The following is a 17991-nucleotide window of genomic DNA, read 5'->3' on the forward strand; positions in this document are numbered from 1 at the left end:
TTGGAAATGCCACCGTCCTCGGCTTCATAATCAGTAAGTGACATGAGTTGTACAGCATACTCAAGAAATCCTCAATATGATGCAAATTTTTGATGGGCTGTGATCAATTCGTGGTGGGTGGACAGCTGGCTGGGAATGGTCGATCAAAGTGGGGATGCACGGGCCATGTTTATCGGTGGCGCCTGTTTACTGGTACCATGTCACTTTCGTCCCGAGCATTAGCACAACCACTTCACGAACACTTAGCCACTCCACCATGGCGCAAACCGATGCGAAAGAGAACATAGCCGATGGCCTGCTAGCGAACACATCCTTCAAAGCACCTACTCTATCGCTAAAAAAATCGTCACGAGATTCACGGAAGACGCGTAGCAAAAGCATCGGCCCTGGTGGTCTAGGAGAACTGGAAGCGCCCGCGCTGAAAGAGAGCAGTGGCAATCGTAGGAAGGTATGCGCATTTGGCGCAACTCTGTATTGGCGTGTTGCTGACCAGACTAGTCTGCTTTTATTCCTGCTGTCAAGTCTATTCTATCTTCGAATGATGAAGACGAGAAGAAGCGGCGCGAAGCCCGTCGCAAATCACTAGGTAGGCTGAAGCGCGTAGTTTGTCTACAGGACTGTTTCTAAACCTCCATCTAGCAAAACGACGCGTCTCTTTTGCCCCCGAGGCTACCTTACATACCTGGGATGTAGTCGAATACTTGCGCGATGCTACAAGCTCGTCCGCCTCCTCAGATGCCACTCGGAGAGCTTCAAACATAACCCAAGCGTCGACTCCAGCATCGCCTGCACCCGCCGAATCGCCCTCTACCCCGCCAGAACAGGCCGAGGAGCCTCAACCGGAGCCTGAATCGTCGCCTGCGAACCAGCGCGAGCAGCACCAAAAGAAGAACCGTCGGAGCTCGGGAATACCGCCTATGAACTTCAACAACCCCGACGATGTCTACTCCTCAAGTCCTTTAAGTGGGGATAACCAATCACCTGGTGGGGTCAACAATGAGGGCAGCATCTCTGGGGACGACGAGGACGTGACGGAGAACCTGGCTACATCTCCTGACACGGAAGACTCATCACAGAGTAGTGCTAGGCTAGACGCTGCATTGCGCCAAGCTTCAACTCAAGCCGGTACACAAAGGCTGGATTTCGACAACAAGGAGGACATGACCATGGATATTGCCCAAGATGAAATCACAGCATCTTTCAAGCCATGGGCGAGGAAAAGCTTCGTGGCACAGGAGGATCAGGAAAATGTCGATCCCTCGCCGTTCTCACCAGCTGCGACCGTGGCAGACGATGACGACATGAGCATGGATATCACTCGTGCAGTTGGACGGATTGTCCCGCAGCAGCAACAAGCGGACGCTTCGAGCTCAGATATGGATGAGGATATGAGCATGGAGCTTACCATGCCCCTTGGCAGCATCCAGGCTATGGCATCAAATGCGCCAGCGAACCGAAGAAAGAGCCTCAAGCGGAGGGTATCGATGCTAGATGCGTCCCAAGGAAGCCCCGCAAAGCGCCCTGCCAACCGTCGTACTAGTCTTCGACAACGCCGTCAGTCAGAAGAAATTCCGTCCGAAGATGCGACAATGGATCTTACAATGGCCATCGGAGCGATCAAGAATGGTACTTCGTCTGGAGCAGTGAGTTATCCAAACTTGGAAGGCTCATTAGAAGATGCGACCATGGATTTCACCATGGCTGTGGGTAGCATCAAAAATGGCACGTCAACTGTAGCAGATGAATTTGGAAGCGATGCGATCGATGAGGATCTCTCCATGGAATTTACAAAGATCATTGGGCCAGGTATTAGGCGTGCCGACAAAGCAGTAGCAACACCCGAAAACCCTACTCCTCCCCCAGCAAATGCTGCTACACCCGCAAAGACCCCGACGCCACGAAAGACTTCTAAGAAATCGCCTGGACGCCGCAGAAGCTCTATTGCGATAGTAGAAGCTGAGCCTGCCCCAGAAGTTCAAGTTCAAGCCACGCCAATGAAGGCACCGGTGGAGGCTCGCATAGATCTTGACCCGGATACCCCTGAGATCGTGAGGCAAAAGGATATCGAGGACATTGAACCATCGCCATTTGTACGGAGGACCCCTGTCGACGATACCAAGACGAATAGAGTTGTCGCTACGCCTACAAGTGAAGCCGCACAGGAAGCACCTATGATGATTCCTGACGATCCAGTTGCAGCGCCTATCTTGAACCGACGTCGTTCGTCGCTGTCCTTGATGCAGTTCAGCCCACTCAACGCACCACGTGAGGAGCCAACACTCAAAAGCACTGCCTTCTTGACCAACAGCATCAAGCTGCTTTCTACCCCTCGAAAGCAAATGTTGATATCTCCGGTGAAGCGAGGGATGACGCCGAAAAAGTCGCAGACTCCTCAAAAGCTGCCTACACCGAAGCAGAAGACTCCGACGCCGAAGAAGGCAACGCCGCGAAAAAGCGTGAGCCCTAAGAAGCGAGTTGGTTTTGGCGAGCAGCTAGTAGAAGAGGAGGAAGAGACCGACAATGATGTTTCAGAAGGTGTGTCAGATGTCGAGCGCATCTCGTTGCAGGAGTTCCTAGATATGACAAAGATTCGCTTCATGGATCTTAGTACGACCAAGCGGCGACATACTGCTGCTCCTGCCGCCTTCCACGATATGGAGGTCGAGGAGAAGGAAGAGTCGCTGGATCGATATGTTGTTGCCGGAGCCTGCACTCTGCCCGAGTACGAGCTGTATCAGCACGCGTGTCACGAGATGAAGAAATACATCTCGGACGGTCGCCACTTCGTTCGAACCATGGAGGCCAACGTCTATGAAGAGAACCCGTTGTTGTTCAGCGAGTACCTCACTGCTCCGCCGGATCAGCGCATCGTCATGGACAATCAATTCAAGAACTTGAAGACGAATGCCCGTCTTGAAGCACGTGGGGAGTGGTATACTTGGAGAAGCACACTTCTGCAGGACCTAAAGTCTGGCCTTCTTCATACGCTGGACGGCTTCAAGCGCGATGAGTCTACCCTCGCCAACCAGGAACAGCTCCTTGATGTTGTGCTACCCCCGTTAATTGAGAAGCATGAGCTTTTGTCTGCCGAGTGTAAGCAACTGCAGCAGCGTCATGATGAGTTGAATAGTTGTGATCGCGAAGAGCTGGAACAAACTCGAGAGAGGCTTGTTGCCACAGATATTGAGATGGAAGAGAAGCGGCAGCTCCTAGAGCAGCTTCAGCAAGAGCTTGCTGAGAAGGAGGCTCGAATCGAGGCCGTCAAGGACCGTAAAGTCGAGTGCGTCGAAGAGATCAAGGTAGCTGAACGGGTGCGCGAAGAGTGCCGTGGCTGGTCTACAAGGGAGGTCAACGATTTGAAAGGTATTTCGTGTTCGCTCTATGAATAAGCGTGTTTACTAACATCACCTTAGTCAAGGTGACCTCTCTTGAGCAGGCACATGGCTGGAGCATTACCTCAGCCTCGTCCACAAGCATCACGATGACCCACCTGAACGACCTGGAGCTATACTTCCAACCCTCTGCCTTCGCGACCGGCACCAATTCGCCCAACGCATCCATTTCGCTCGCCTACGTCGGCGACTCAGCAACTCCCCATCCTCGCCCCCTGACCACAAGCAAGCGTTTCTTCCTCCAGCTCATTCGCGCACACCTCCACTGCATTCCTCAATCTCAAACCCGCATCTCCTCGCTCCTCACCCTTGTCAAGGATAGTTGGGCCACCGCGCTCGCCGTTACAGAAGGTATCCACTGGCTCGAGCACAACTACATCACCGAGGAATTCATCTTGAGCGACGAGCGCATGGCTATCGCTTCTAACATGCTTCTTCCTACGGTGCAAACCAAGGTGAAAGTCACGTTTGAGGTTGGTGTTGGGATTGGGAAAGAGGGGGTGGATGCCGATGTTGGGATGAAGGCTGAGATTGTGTACGGGGAGAAGTATGGCGAGGAGAAGATGGGTGCATTTTTGAGAGACTTTTGTGGGAGCGAGGTAAAGAAGGTGGAGGGGATGAGCGTTTGGGCAGATGGGATGCTTGATCTTGCGAGTAGGCTGAAGAAGACAGGGCGGAAGGGGGAGAGGAAGTAGACCAGGACTGTTCGTAAACGATTGCCGGAGTAGTTTGCCGATGTTTATGACTTAGCGAGTTTTATGAGCCATGACGGAGTCCAGGGGGGCTTGGGTCGGAGTTCTTGAATATTATTCATCGTTATCAGTCTGAGGATCTCTATGCCACACTCGTTCTCATATTGGCACCCTCTCCGCGACTTCTAGCCAAAACTTACACCTCTCTTCCAACATCTGAATACCGCCTTGCTTAATGCCACCCGCGGTGACTAAAAACTGCTTCCCTTCTACTACGTTCGGTACAGCAGGAACGCTAGCATTCGTGACCTTGTGCGCATTTGGATCACCAGTCTGGACGAAACTCGCCAGTGCCCCTGCATACGCTTCGTAGGTACGTGCATCTGTCTTCTGGATAGCGCCGACGGTGTTCCACTGGTAGAGCGTAAGTATCAAGATACTATCAAGGACCGGTACTTGAAAAGAGGCTACTCACGTATTGCACGTCACTTGCATGCTTGGCTGGCGAAATAGTATACTCAATCAACCACCCCTTCTCCGCTTTGTTCGACAGCCAGTACGCTGGGCACGCTAGGACCAAGTCCCTGTATAGCATTCCTGCGCGTATATACGTGCTGTTCCACTTGATTTCCTCTGCTTCGCCGACTGCGGGATACAGTGCGTTCACTTTCTTCACATGCTCCTCTTGGAAGTCTGGCAGGAATCCTCGCAGCCAAGAGTCGAAGCTCGTTTGGGAAGAGTTAAAGCCCGCGCTACCTGTTGCGTTTCCAAAGCCGGGAGGAGTAAAGTTCTCGCCTTCGTGCAAGTTGTACGAAGTGAGCACCGTATTCGCGTTCAATTTCCCCTTTTTACTGATTACATCCGACAATGGCTCTGCAAGAAAGCTGTCGTCGATGACAGGGCCCCATGTAAACGCACTCGTCGTGTACTGCTGGCTCGTACTCAGTCTTAACGCACTGTCTCTTAGTTTCTGAAGATCTACTGTCTTGAGACACGTAATTTCGTCCGTGTGGTTGGCACAGCCGACATCCTGCACAGTCTGTTGGTAGAGAGATTCTGCCCACGCGCTGTCGTAGCGCGGTGTTTTCGGCCAAAAGGGACTCGAGCTCATTGCCTTGGTGAACAGCTTCTTCCCTCGATTGCCCGTGGCGATAGTTTGGGCGACAACGCTGCCGCCGCCAGCAGACTGTCCCCATATTGTGACATTTCGTTTGTCGCCGCCAAAGTGGTGAATATACTTTTGAATCCACTGCAGGGCTGCTTGCTGATCCAACAGACCTGGGTTCAAATCGGCGCCGGGATGTTCTGCGATTTTGCTGCCAGGCAGGAAGCCAAAGACGTTGGTGCGGTAGTTTGAATATATCACCACATAGTCGTTTTGTTGCGATACATTCAGTACTGGAAATCCACTCGGGGGAATGTCGAATGTCGCGCTTCCCCTGATGAAGCCGCCGCCATAGAAAGTTAGTAGCACAGGCCTCAGCTTATGCTTCTTCGCCGTATCCTGAGACCATGGCCTTGAGTAGACGCCGAGGTAGAGGCAGTCTTCCGATCCATTTACCGTGCGCTGAGGACACATATCGAATGCTTGGTCGGTGTCGTATACTGTGGTAGTGTTGATAGGAATTGGGGGTTGAGGGGCGCGAAAGCGGTTAGGGCCAGCTGTGGAGGCACCGAAAGGGATTTTGCGGTAATATATGAGGTTGTATTGGGAAGATACGGCGCCTTGGAAGGTTCCATAGTCGAGCTTGACCAAGGGGCGAGATGCATTTTGCTGTTGGTGAAGCGTAGGCGATGCGGTGACTGAAGTTAGCGATGAGAAGAATGCGATCAGACGGATGGCTAGGGTCGACGAGGGCAACATCCTGAGTTGGGTGGTTATAGCCTCACGAGAAGCATCCAAGATACCAGTCCCTTACCCATATATACTGCACGGATAGTTAACGTTTAGCCTCATCTCTATATCCCCGCAAATTGCTCCATTGCGTCCCCATCCCCGGATTGCGGGGAGCGCAAAACCAGGAACACGACCGGAAGACATTCCAATCCGTTGGCAAATAGTTCAATACTCGGTATAGTTCATACCGAGACATGCGATCGTGACAAACTAGGCCCAATACCAACGAAGAACCGAGCATGTCGATGATGCCTGGATTTCTCCGGCCGTCAAGATTCACCGAACAAATCACACTAAGATAGAAGAGGGAAAGCGTGGGCGACTCGCTTAGACTTGCCCTTCCGACTAGCTCATCTTCCATCGAGACCGCCATGCCTTGGCCTTTCCAGGCCGCCATGTCGCAATTTTGCGGCTTCAATGGTTGGATCTTGGCGTCTCGGGCTGTCGCTGATGGCTCTCCAGCTTCCTCGTGCGGTCACCTCATTGTGGTCGTTGCTGTGTCACTTTTAAAAAAGCCAATGACCTAATCATGCCCCTTCACTCCATCATCAGCTCGCTCCGCGCCCAGACACGTTCTCAGCGCAATAACTCGCTGCAGGCGAATACAGAAAAACTAGGATGGCGTCTTGCGGAGGTGTTGTCGAGAATGTGGGATTTGGGCTTCACGGCTTTCGGTGGGCCGCCGGTTCATTTCCAGATTTTGCACAGGCGATTTGTGGATGGGATGGGTTTTGGCGGTGGGAGCAAGTGGATCGATGAACAGACTGTGAGTACGAGAGCGTTCTCCAGGAGAGAAGTATGAATCCTTTCAAGGAAATCGAGCTGATGATTGCGGTAGTATCAAGAGCTTTTTGCTATATGTCAAGCGCTGCCAGGTCCAGCTTCGACGAAGATGGTGTTCTGTATCGCCATGATACATGCTGGAATTGTCTCAGCCGTTTTCGCCTTCTTGCTCTGGAGCCTACCCGGCGCTATTGCCATGTATGGGCTCTCTCTCGGTGTGCAAAAGATGCCAGACAGATTACCGCCCCTAGTCTATGCTTTGCTGAGCGGAATGAACGCAAGTACTGTGGGCATTATCGCTTTGGCTGCTGTGCAACTTGCCGAAAAGGCCATCCAGGATCGAATAACGAGACTACTAGTCATCTTTGGTGCCTGTGCTGGCATCTGCTACAACGCGCTGTGGTACTTTCCAGTCTTGATCGCCATTGGAGGAGCAGCGACAGTAGTCTGGGATGTCTGGCTTCAGCAGAAAATTGGCAAGCTTCGAGCAGGGTATGAGACGAGCAGGAGAAGGACTAGAAATGAGGACTGCGATGCCGAGGTTGTGACTGCGACGGAGAGCATTCCTGCGGAAGTTGGTAGGCCAGAGGCTGTCAAACGCAGAAATCTGGCGGGAAGCTCGACTGATCGCATCGTATTCGAGGAGGGTGCTGGTGGTCCGAGTCGAGCTGAAGAGCGACAAAGTACAGAAAATGCTACAGGCAATGGTGCACCGGTCGCGGATACCATAACGCACAACATTTCCATCAGGGTCGGAGTCTCGCTCATCGCAGCCTTTCTTGGTACGTTTCCCGATTTCTCCTCCACCTAGCTTCTAATAGCATACAGTATCTTTCATTATCGTTATGGTGATCCGCGGTACCGTTTCGAAACGCGCTCTCTCTTTTGATCTCTTCTCCAACATGTACCTGGCTGGGACGATCATCTTCGGCGGCGGTCCCGTTGTTATCCCTCTTCTACGCACCTACGTTGTCGATCCAGGCTGGGTATCCCCTCGAGACTTCCTCCTTGGCCTCGCCATCATCCAAGCGCTGCCTGGTCCTAATTTCAATTTCAGCGTGTACCTTGGCGCTCTCACAATCGCCTCAACCTCTATCCCAACCGTCTTCGGTGCTTTGCTCGCCTTTTTTGGCATCTTCTTTCCCGGAATCATCCTCGCGGTTGGTGTGCAGTCTATTTGGCAAGTCATGAGAACAAAGTCCTGGGTTCTGAGCTTGTTGAGGGGCATTAATGCTGCAGCTGTGGGCTTGGTGTTCACCGCTGTCTATAGGCTGTGGGAGATTGGGTATTTAACACCGGAGAGTAGTGATGGGAAAAGTCTGGCCGAGGAGCCCTGGTGGGTGGTTGTCGCTGCTGTTACATATGCAGAGACTGCGTGGTTTAGTGTACCGCCTGCGGTGGCGATTGTCATGGGCGCTGTGTTGGGGTTAGGGTGGTTTGGTGTTGTAGGACGGTAATCGCTCGAGGGTCTAACTTGAACATATGTCGAATTCGTGCCCACATACGCAACAAAAATACGCTATATTCGAATACAGTACAACAGCCGCGATACCCTCCTAATAATGGGACAGGACGATCTCAGGCTGAAATTACATCATATGCACTAGGATTACATTCGGGGGAATGAGCCTTGCAGGCCGAAGTGGTGCAAGACTGGTATCAATGTAGTGCAGGCTAGACATGGAGATGGACTCGCTATGCGCGGAGACGTGGAGGGCGGAGGAGCTGGCCAGCGTGAAGTACAGAAGGCCGTAGTTGATGCCTTCTAGGATGGCTTGGATTTGGATGATTGGGTGGAATGCTAGGAGGCGGAGGGGGTGGGACAAACTGCGGCGTAGCTTCTAGATGGTAGAGCGGCCAGACTCTCGCAATGGGCTACCAACATATTCAGCGTAGAGCGACCTCGCCTCATCCCAAAACTACATGGAGCAGGTCAAAAAGCATTTCCCCGTATATAACAACCCTGCCTTTATCTTTCAACGTCCTACATCGATCACATTAAATTTAAGAAACGCTTACGTGGTATTGGTAGAATATGTCGTTTTCTAAACGTAGAGCCGGAGTGTGGGAAGAAGGTCGAAAGAACATGTTGAGGTCTAGTAAGAAAATAGCGGCAGAAGGAGACCTGGTCCTCACATGGATATACAACACGCTTCTATAGTGGATGTCGAGGTCTAACTCCCAACTAGGCGTAGCGCAGAAACTACAGGCAAGGCCTGGATTGCCCAAACAGAGTGCGTGCACTACCTAGTTCTTTTAATTATGTGCTCAAGAAAAGTTGGGCGAGTATAGTTTGGTGCCGTGGGACAGTGATTGCTCTAAGGTCCGACCGAATCCTTTGGTGCAGGTAAAAAAATAGTTAAACTCCTCAAACAGGTAGTTAGAAATAATGAATTGACTCGTGTTTAAACCTGATAATCATTGTGGATTTGGCGTTGGGATTAACTCGAGGTTGTCTGCGCCATGCACCAAGATCTGTGGTTTTCGATCCCAACTACCTCCAAAGCTGGTCACACCTCGACAACTGTGATCATTTACTTTGAACTACATATCTGACGCATACTATGTACACTGTACAACTTCGACACAAACCAAAACATCTGCACAATCCGGAATGCCGGCACAAAACACGCCGGATTGCCTCGGCAGCGAGCAGAACTAAGCGCTCCTACCCTATTCGAGTCAAACACCATCTTGGTCGCGCCTTGGAGGAACACCAATCGCTTTAAAGTGCTTGTGGTTCCAGGAATGCCAATGTCTTCGTAAAAGCGAGGGGGGAAAGCGCTTCTGTGCTATGTTGTACCGTGGTACCTTCCTTTCCACTCACCTTTGCGTGTAGCAAGTCCTATTTCCTTTGTATACCGTCGCTCATTTACTTCACTTTCCCTTTATGGCGGCGCAGCGATGGAGAAACCCTACACTCTAATGCGCAGATACAGATCCTATTCTCCCCGCCGCTTGCCGCGATCCGCTGCGTTGCGCATCTTATTTCTTCTCTTTGTCATTTGCGATTCACTGCATTGCATCTCGTTATACCTGCGCCAAAATGCAGCTCTCAACCTCGAGCCGCCCCCGCGAAACGCGAAGCGCATATACATAGCAGCTCAGCACTGGAACACGGCACGGTTGCTACGAAGCGATTGGAACGCAGCAGTGTCTGCTTTGGTGCAAGAGCTGGGTATTGAGAATGTATTTGTGTCGATATACGAGAGCGGTAGCTATGATGATACGAAGGATGCGTTGAGGGAGCTTGATTTTACACTAGAAGGGCTACAAGTGAAGAGGAGCATCGTGCTTTCGAATATTTCGCATGCGGAGGAGATTGCGAGACAGCCTACAGAGCATGGGTGGATCAAGACTTTGGATGGGGAGACGCGCCTGAGGCGCATACCATTCCTTGCTACGGCGCGCAATGAGGTCTTCAAACCCCTCGAGAGACTTACTGCAGCAGGAGAGCACTTCGATATGATCTTGTTTCTCAACGACATCGTCTTCTCGAGCGAAGATGTCCTTAGATTGCTAGACACAAATGGTGGGGACTATGCAGCTGCTTGCGCGATGGATTTCTCGAAGCCGCCGTATTTTTATGACACCTTTGCGGTTCGAGACTCGAGCGGCCACGAGGCGCTCATGCAAACGTGGCCGTACTTTCGGTCCTATGCTTCGAGATATGCCGCAGAAAGGTTCTTGCCGGTTCCCGTTGCTTCGTGCTGGAATGGCATGGGTACGTTTCTCCCAGTGTGTAAACACGGAGCAAGTTGATACTGACCGCTCGATAGTTGCTATGCCCATTGAGCCCTTCCTTGACTCGTCCCTTCGCTTCCGAGGCATCTCAGACTCACTCGCGACATCCCACCTCGAGGCCTCAGAGTGCTGCCTAATCCACGCAGACAATCCACTGTCCGCCTCGAAAGGCGTCTTCTTAAACCCGAACGTGAAAGTCGGGTACAATGGTTCATCCTACGACGCTATCCATTCGCCATTTTCCGACGCAGTCATGTCGCCAATTCAAATGTTCGCTTCCATCTGGCAGAATCGACTCTTACGGTGGACCTCGACGCCTTTCTTCAAGAAAAAGGAAGTGCATCAACGGGTAGAGAAGTGGATCGAGCAGACAGAGGATGTTGAACGGGGCGAGTTTTGTCTGGTCGATGAGACGCAGATCCTTTATGAGAGGGGGTGGAAACATGTCTGAGGCTTGAAAGAGCTGAATACCTGCGCTGTGCTGTGTTATAGCGTTCTCGGAGTAGATAGCCAAAACAAATAGAATCACGAGCTCATCTACATTGGGTTTCTTACCCTCTGAATGTCGTTCCAGTTTTAAGATCAAATGTAGCAATTGGCTTGCTGAGTTACACGCGGAAATTACCATAAAGACCAACCTGACGTTGTTGTCGTAGCTTCAGCGTGGCTATAAGGAAAGCCATCGATCAGTCGCGTTGGTCGCTCCAGAACCTACGCAGCACGCTCGTCGCCAGCTTATTGTGCATTTGACAGATGTAATTGCAAACTCAAGAGCTGTGTGCTGAGATATGTTGATTCCATGAGTTGCCTTTCTGGTTTTAAGCTTTTTAAGTAGCCAACGCATCTTCGAGTAAACCTGGTCTTCATGAACGACTGGAATTGAAAGATTCGTTCCTGGTGCTGCTGTAATACACTACTTTAGAAGACTTGATTGAAGCTGTTGCATACCTGATTACTTAACTTCTATGCGTGAACAAACCTTAGCGAAGCCACGTTGCCGCCTTAATGCGTGGAAGGCCTGCCGCGATCGTGTTGGCCGCGTAGCTTACCCATAACAAAAAGATGCATAAATGCGCAAAAAAAGAAGTCGACGCCGGATTTGAACCGGCGGAAGGTTTGTTTGAAAAATTCCTACCCTCTAGGGGTAAGGCAGCAGACTGAGCCTCCCCGGCGGTGGGGAAGCCAACAGAGATCCACGTACCTGAACCACGCTCTCATCCTCCACTTACAGCCTCGGGACTGGTTACCTTCGGCGAAGTGTAAACTAATTAGAGCTATTATATAGTCGAATGATGTGGCGTGGGTTGGTGTGGGCGCCTTAGCGAGGACACGGTCGGTGGCTGCGCGGGGAAAGGCAAGGTCATTGCGTAGGCGTGGGGAATATATCGGACGTCACTTGCGAGCATTGTGGGCGTGCGGTTGCGGGCGTGGCAACGGGGGAGCTGGTGTGGTGTGGCGCTCTCTGACCCTTTCCATCGACCTCCAGCATTCAATAAAGGTCGCCGTCCAGCTACCTGCAAGGCTGTGGGTACGCAGAGCCATGCATATGATTTCCCCTGAGGAATTCCGTCTCCCGAAGTCTCAAAGGACGAGGGTGATGTCACACACAACTGTAAACAGAACCCAAGGAATCTTGGGAGTACTACTCCAGCCTAGTGATTGCGGATCTTGCTTGTTGCTGGTCTGCTCCGTGCAGTTGCATCGTGGGGCCGTCTGGTCGCATAGTTTCTCCTTCGATCCCTTCACTGCACTTCTTCCAATCACCAGCACAACACAGCTGCAACGCTACAGATTGAAAGCGATGCAGCTCTGTTGCCTCCGAGACAGTAGAATTCAACCCTTCCAGTAATTGGTGTGTATGAGATTCACAGCTTTGCCTGGAGTCTTCGGGGACCTTGATCGCGCGGCGGCGCTCTTGCATCTTTTGATATCTTTCTCTTTCGCAGCCCCAAGCTCGAACTCCCCAACACCAAACACCCAACGCCCGACATCCCTCTCGACTACCCCTTCTGCAGCGGCTAGGTCCATGATTGCGCAAAGGTAATTGAGCCTCGTGAACACTCGAGGGGCCACCCCAGCGCCAGCCCGATGACTTGTTAGCCTCCAGCTATTCGAGCCGCAGTCGCAGCTGTTCGTCGCGACAGCTCTATGCGAAGCCCACGCGAGTCTACGGAGACGACAACACACATTTCGTTATCATCACACTCTTAAGCGGTGCCCTCCGAGCATCTACGGCGTGCGCGACAACGGCTTCGAGCCGGAAACCTCTCCCTCGCGGCCCTGAAGGGCTCCGTCAAGAGCGCGAATACACACACGGACTACACACATGGACTACAAATCGACCAGGAGATACAGGAAGTCCTTAGTAGCACCGCCCGGAAGTGTTATTGGCATTTGCGACAGCAATAACGCATGTCCCGAGTCCCGACCATGTGCGGGCTACCTCTGGCTATAGGTAGATGGAAACGGTCTATAGCGGGCGCCTCTCGGGCCTAATGGCATACACCTCTTCAACAACGGACACGACGGAACACGATATTCGCGCATTACCCGTTGTCTTCGGCTTCGTGGCCCTTGCCAGCAGGGGTTCGAGCATCCATAGATTGGGGCCAGCGGCCTCGATTACGACAACACAAGCTCGAGTCCCCCATCGGGATGCTACCTTGGCTTGCGTAATAAAGGTTGAGGAAGCTCCATAGGGTACACAAGGCCGTCCGGCAGCAACGCCTAGGTGTGGTGGTCTGGCGGGAAGGAACCTTGTACGGGACCACATACCAAGGACGGCTTATGCGATGATGCGCGCGATACGCACAGGTGCTTAAGAGCTGGCATCTCGCGACTCCTGTTGATACGGCAAGGACTCGAGCGCGATGCGGGTGGAGTTGAGATCCACCAGATCTACTGGCCAGAGGGAAAAACCCTGCATATTCTCGCCGTCCACACCGCGTTCCATAAGGCGAGAATTACAGCGAAAGCGGAGTACGGAAGGCTCGATAAAGTCACTCGAGATCCTTCGAATCTGAGCAACGTCCTCGACCTTCGTCCTGGCGCAAACAGAACCACCAAGACAAACGTACATCGCCCCTCTGCAAGCCAGAAATATCATACCAGAAGCCCACAGAGGCTGTGTCCCGGAGAGCTTAGTCGAAGAAGCCACAGCGGCGTGAGTCTCGCCCTGGTTGAGATCTGCAGTCCGATCTTAACTTCTTCGTCATTCGGTCGTCACAAGGGAAACGGACGGGAGTTCAGTGCGTCGTGGTCCAGATTCGGCCAAAGTCCCCATTGAGCTCTCATCACATCTTTCGGTCGATGTATAAGGATCTCCAGAAGTACATGGGCGTGGACCAGGATGGTGTCGTCTCATTGGCACCAACAGCGTTCAGAATACCCAAACCAGTTTGCCTTCTTCGAGACAAGGATGGCGAGTCGAAGGGAGATAACATAACCCTTTCAGAGCGATCTTAGTTTGTCGAGCGGCCGAATTCTTGTCGTTTGAACATCTTCAAAGGTCTTAGGAGTTCAGCAAGGCCGACCAAGAACGATTGTCGGACATGACTTCATCCAACAAGTCAATGCCAGTGTATGTCTTTGCGACTCAGACATGAGGCAATTCAGTTCTCGAGAGCCCTGCTTTAACAACAGCGTAACGCTCACAACTGTCGACAATGGAATCCGCCAGGAGATTTCCTTTCGACCGAGATCAGGCAAGATCAGGATAATATGGTTTGAGCCGACCTCCACCCGCGTCAGCTTGACAGGAAGACTTGCTGCCTGGTGCATTCGAGATCCCGAGGTCCTGAGCTACCCCACGGATTAGAACAGGACCGACAACCTTAACCACCTGTCGACATAGCCAAAGGCAAGCTTCCGGAGCGCAAAAAAGATGATTATTGTCCTCAATGGGATCGCTTTCAGGCGGTGGTGACAGTGGAGACATCGTTCTTATTAGATCCGCAGCGCTGATGTATTTGGGACGGCACTCCGACAAAATCCGCTCTGCTGCTGCACATATGGATGTGAGCGCCTTCTAGGATGGCTTGTAGTAGTTCGCATGTGGCCGGTATTATGATGTTAGGCCGGCATGGCAAAGCGTATACTCTCGCGCTTGTCAACACTTTCGTGAGCGGACAGCATCATCCAGCGGTACAGCTCCATATGCCTATCGCACAAGACATCAAGCCCATCTCTTCACGCGCTTTGGTATCCAACATGAGAGCTATCCGGATCTCCATCGTACCAAAGAGGGGTGTAGTCTCAGCCCGCGTAGGTCGCTCCAAACATACATCAGTTGTCAAGCGCCGTACGGGGCAGCAGTACCGATGCAGCTGTCTGCCGAGCAATCTTGGCGGTACCTGTCTTTCAAGGTTCGCCTGGTTCGCCGCATAGAAAGACCGATTGTATTCGTGTGCCGTATGGGTCGGGGATGGCGAGCTCGATTCGGGCGTTCGGTGTGGCGGCCAAGTCTCCGCTCGACACAAGCGTTGAGTTCGTAAGACACGGCATCGTCAGTCGTCTCAGTGCTTGTAGAGTCTCCGCTCGTGGTATGGCGCGTTGTTCACGAGAGGTGTTCGTGCTGTGTTGTGCGGCGTCGCGGTGGGGCTGTAGGGGCAGGTGTCGACGCCATAGCTGCTCGCTCTCGATGCCTGCGAACCTGAATAATGTGTGCGAGAGATGCAGTTATCATATGGGGTCGTGAGAGACTACTTCTCCTACCAGTGGCTGCTCAAACGGTGATGCTGCCCCGGTTGTAATACCAAAAAAGGCCCCCAATTTGCTCCATCTGCCTCTGCAAAGGCAGCCTCGCCGTTCGAAAATCTTCGAGAACACCACGAGGGGTACAAAGATACTTCTCTCACTTTGTGCGCAGTCTCCATGAGCCAAAGCTTGTGGTGTTGTAGGGGCTGTGGGGCCTGTCGTGGCTGCGGACGCCGTTTCTGAAGCTGAACCGCGACGGCCATCTAGGAAAGTGAGAGAGCGAGTGAGCCAGAAGTCAAGTCTAGAGGATAAAAGGCGTCTGGAAGACTCCTTGAGCGTGCGGCCTTGGTGTGCTGAGCAGGGCGGTATTCGTCGAAAGGTTGGCGAGGAAGGAGCCACGCACCGTCGAAAGAAGGGATGTGGCCGACGCCCCCGTTAGGACAGCAAGCCTGAGCCAGCAAGCATCAACGCCAGCAGCACAGAATTCTGGAAGGGAGGAAGCTTGTAACCGATGCGCATGTGCAAATGCTGTTGCTCCTCAAACCGAGCATAATGTTAGGAGAGGAATGTTGACGACAAGGAGAGCAGAGATGCTCATCAGAGCTGCTTGGACGTGCATCTGGGCCACAAGAAGCATCTCCATGTGCATAAGAGAGAGACTGCATCTAGATCCTCTCAACAGCGCTGCGAGCCCATGCCCTAGGATGTATAGTAGCCGGGACTCGTTCCTTCAATTCAGAAGCGGCCGTCCAAGAGGATCCAGGAGGGTCTTGGGGGGGTTCGTGCTCGACGACAGCAGTCCTTGTGATGAAGCCGGACGCATACAATGATAGAACCAGATGGCCTCCGATGCCACAAAGCAGAAGCAAGACGTCCACATTGATCTGACGAGGTCGCAGAAGCTCGGACGGTGGCCTCGGCAAACCTCAAGAGGCATGGCCGATGTTGCACGCGTGGAAGCTAGTTGCAACGTCCTGGCATCCCTCATTCCTACACATCACTTGGAAATCATCAAGCAGGGCACGAGCGAAGTTCAAAGCATGATTGATCTATCCATGGACGGCCGTGAGCCGACCGTTCATCCTACACAATACTGCCTTATCGGTCTGACACCGCATGAGCTGGAGAATCGCTACTGACCGCCAACCCATCAACGCACATTAGCTTCTTTGGTCCTCATCCCATGCTTCTTCGCTCGCTTGACGAAGGCCCCGTAGTACTCTTCAAGTTCTGGGTGATCCCTAATCTCACACCTAGTGAGACCGCGGAACTTTTCCAGACCACGAAGCCTGACTTTTCCCATCCTGATGTCGTGGATAGCAAACTTGTCGATAATAAGAGTACCCCAGGTAATGACTCTCGCCAATCAGATCAAGAACTTTATCAATATAGCTCTGTTCATCCGCCATGACAAGGAGCAAGTCAATCGAAATGGTGAGGTCTTGAGGAAATATCGCGCTTCTGGTCCAATCACGGTTAGCCAGCGTAAGAGATGGGACCGGGCTTGATAGTGCCGTCATAGCCAATACCACCGGGCATGACGATTTCGTTCTCCCCAAAACAGATCTCTCGTACCAGAGCACGATGCTCGACATTCGTCTCCGCAAGCGCGAAGAAGCTTCCTGTGGGTGGTCCGCGCCAGCGGTTTCCCGGCGGGAGGTCTGGATAGTCTGGATAGATTTCGTCCTGGAGATGGCTGGGTCTCCAGACAACGAAAGCGTATATTGGCTGGCCAGTCTTTCGGTGAATGCTGTTCACGACATATACCTTGGTCTTGAATGCGAAGAGGCATCGGAGGATCTTCAACTTGAGCTCCTTCGGTAGGTTGTTTATCAATGGGGAGCATTCATGGCCCTCCGGCTTGTACTCAGCTATGTCGAAATACCCTAACTGGCCGAAGAAATAACAGTCGCCGTTCGAATCCTTCTTCTTATCCAGACCCTTCTTCTCACTCGACTTCTCTATCTTCTCCTGCCAAATATTCTTGAAGATCTTATTCTCGTGTCCACGGGGAAGGAAAAAGAGCAGCTGCCCACCATCGTGTCCAATTACCGGGAAATCATCGTCGAAGCCAGATTCCTGCCATCGAAGAAACTGGAGCACACGTTGAGGCGCGTGAACGGGTCTGGCTTGATCCTGCCTGAACGGCCAAAACCTCCAGAGAGCCATGAGAACTCCATCGTACGTCAACGTCCGGCCTGGAGTCGACAAGCATGTGAGCGCGATCCTTTTCCTCGTTGAGAGATCCAGCAAAGATCCGCGCTTCCACATGTAGTGCAACCGTGTACCATGTGTCAACAGCTCGCGAAGAAATCGTGGGACCTCGAAATCGGAGACCATTGCCGATGTTACCAGACCCGGCCACTCCGGGGTCTGCTTCCTGCCCTCGGTTGTATGTGCCCACAGCACGAAATACTCTTCGGTCGAACGCGATAGGACGGTTATTGTTGGCTAGGGAAGATACGAGGGGGGTCCTGTTCATCGTCAGTTGCTTTGTCCTGCTGCCGCGCCCAGAATAGAGGGTTGCCTCACTCTTCCAATACGCCAACGCATTCAACACAGCGGGGCTCCTCTTCCCGACGCCCTTTCTTCTGGTCTTCTTCTTCATGACACTAACAATGGTTGCGATCGTCCCCAGAGCCCACTTCGTGAACTGTTTGCTTGTCGCCCGAGCTCGAGCCCGCCTAGGCCATGGCATTCGAACTGTTTGAACCTGCATACTTGCGTTCTGGAGCAAATGGCGGCCAAGGTTACCGAGAGTCTCTGGTTATCGAATTGCGGTTGTTTG

General features: G+C 52.4%; 7 protein-coding genes across 7 annotated transcripts; 5 read left to right on the plus strand and 2 right to left on the minus strand.

The window, feature by feature from the left end:
- The first annotated feature begins 226 nt into the window (after nt 1–226).
- Nucleotides 227–4419, plus strand: K460DRAFT_319182 (Spc7-domain-containing protein). Its single transcript, XM_040930414.1, has 4 exons — nt 227–448; nt 499–586; nt 640–3363; nt 3414–4419. The coding sequence occupies exons 1-4, from the start codon at nt 257–259 to the stop codon at nt 4085–4087; spliced, it is 3678 nt and encodes a 1225-aa protein (XP_040784356.1). The 5' UTR covers nt 227–256; the 3' UTR covers nt 4088–4419.
- Nucleotides 3817–6225, minus strand: K460DRAFT_173645 (carboxylesteras-like protein). The gene is made up of 2 exons (XM_040926983.1): nt 4560–6225; nt 3817–4498 (listed from the first exon to the last, which is right to left on the minus strand). The coding sequence occupies exons 1-2, from the start codon at nt 5946–5948 to the stop codon at nt 4244–4246; spliced, it is 1644 nt and encodes a 547-aa protein (XP_040784357.1). The 5' UTR covers nt 5949–6225; the 3' UTR covers nt 3817–4243.
- A 285-nt stretch (nt 6226–6510) lies between these two features.
- Nucleotides 6511–8221, plus strand: K460DRAFT_379797 (uncharacterized protein; the record flags this gene model as incomplete). The annotated part of the gene is made up of 3 exons (XM_040935199.1): nt 6511–6747; nt 6820–7546; nt 7593–8221. 3 exons carry the CDS (start codon nt 6511–6513, stop codon nt 8219–8221), a joined length of 1593 nt encoding a protein of 530 aa, XP_040784358.1.
- A 1261-nt stretch (nt 8222–9482) lies between these two features.
- On the plus strand, nt 9483–11064 carry K460DRAFT_369811 (glycosyltransferase family 69 protein). Its single transcript, XM_040934033.1, has 2 exons — nt 9483–10502; nt 10544–11064. The coding sequence occupies exons 1-2, from the start codon at nt 9669–9671 to the stop codon at nt 10643–10645; spliced, it is 936 nt and encodes a 311-aa protein (XP_040784359.1). The 5' UTR covers nt 9483–9668; the 3' UTR covers nt 10646–11064.
- Nucleotides 11065–14414: 3350 nt separating this feature from the next.
- Nucleotides 14415–15056, plus strand: K460DRAFT_173685 (uncharacterized protein). Its single transcript, XM_040926985.1, has one exon. The coding sequence runs from the start codon at nt 14541–14543 to the stop codon at nt 14892–14894; it is 354 nt and encodes a 117-aa protein (XP_040784360.1). The 5' UTR covers nt 14415–14540; the 3' UTR covers nt 14895–15056.
- Nucleotides 15057–15617: 561 nt separating this feature from the next.
- K460DRAFT_173668 (uncharacterized protein) lies at nt 15618–16095 on the plus strand. The gene has a single exon (XM_040926984.1). The coding sequence runs from the start codon at nt 15770–15772 to the stop codon at nt 16031–16033; it is 264 nt and encodes an 87-aa protein (XP_040784361.1). The 5' UTR covers nt 15618–15769; the 3' UTR covers nt 16034–16095.
- Nucleotides 16096–16646: 551 nt separating this feature from the next.
- On the minus strand, nt 16647–17747 carry K460DRAFT_173711 (uncharacterized protein). Its single transcript, XM_040926986.1, has 2 exons — nt 17736–17747; nt 16647–17677 (listed from the first exon to the last, which is right to left on the minus strand). Exon 2 carries the CDS (start codon nt 17541–17543, stop codon nt 16680–16682), a length of 864 nt encoding a protein of 287 aa, XP_040784362.1. The 5' UTR covers nt 17544–17677; nt 17736–17747; the 3' UTR covers nt 16647–16679.
- Nucleotides 17748–17991: the final 244 nt, after the last annotated feature.

The sequence above is a fragment of the Cucurbitaria berberidis genome (genome assembly GCF_010015615.1).
Source record: "Cucurbitaria berberidis CBS 394.84 unplaced genomic scaffold K460scaffold_5, whole genome shotgun sequence".
NCBI lineage: Eukaryota > Fungi > Ascomycota > Dothideomycetes > Pleosporales > Cucurbitariaceae > Cucurbitaria > Cucurbitaria berberidis.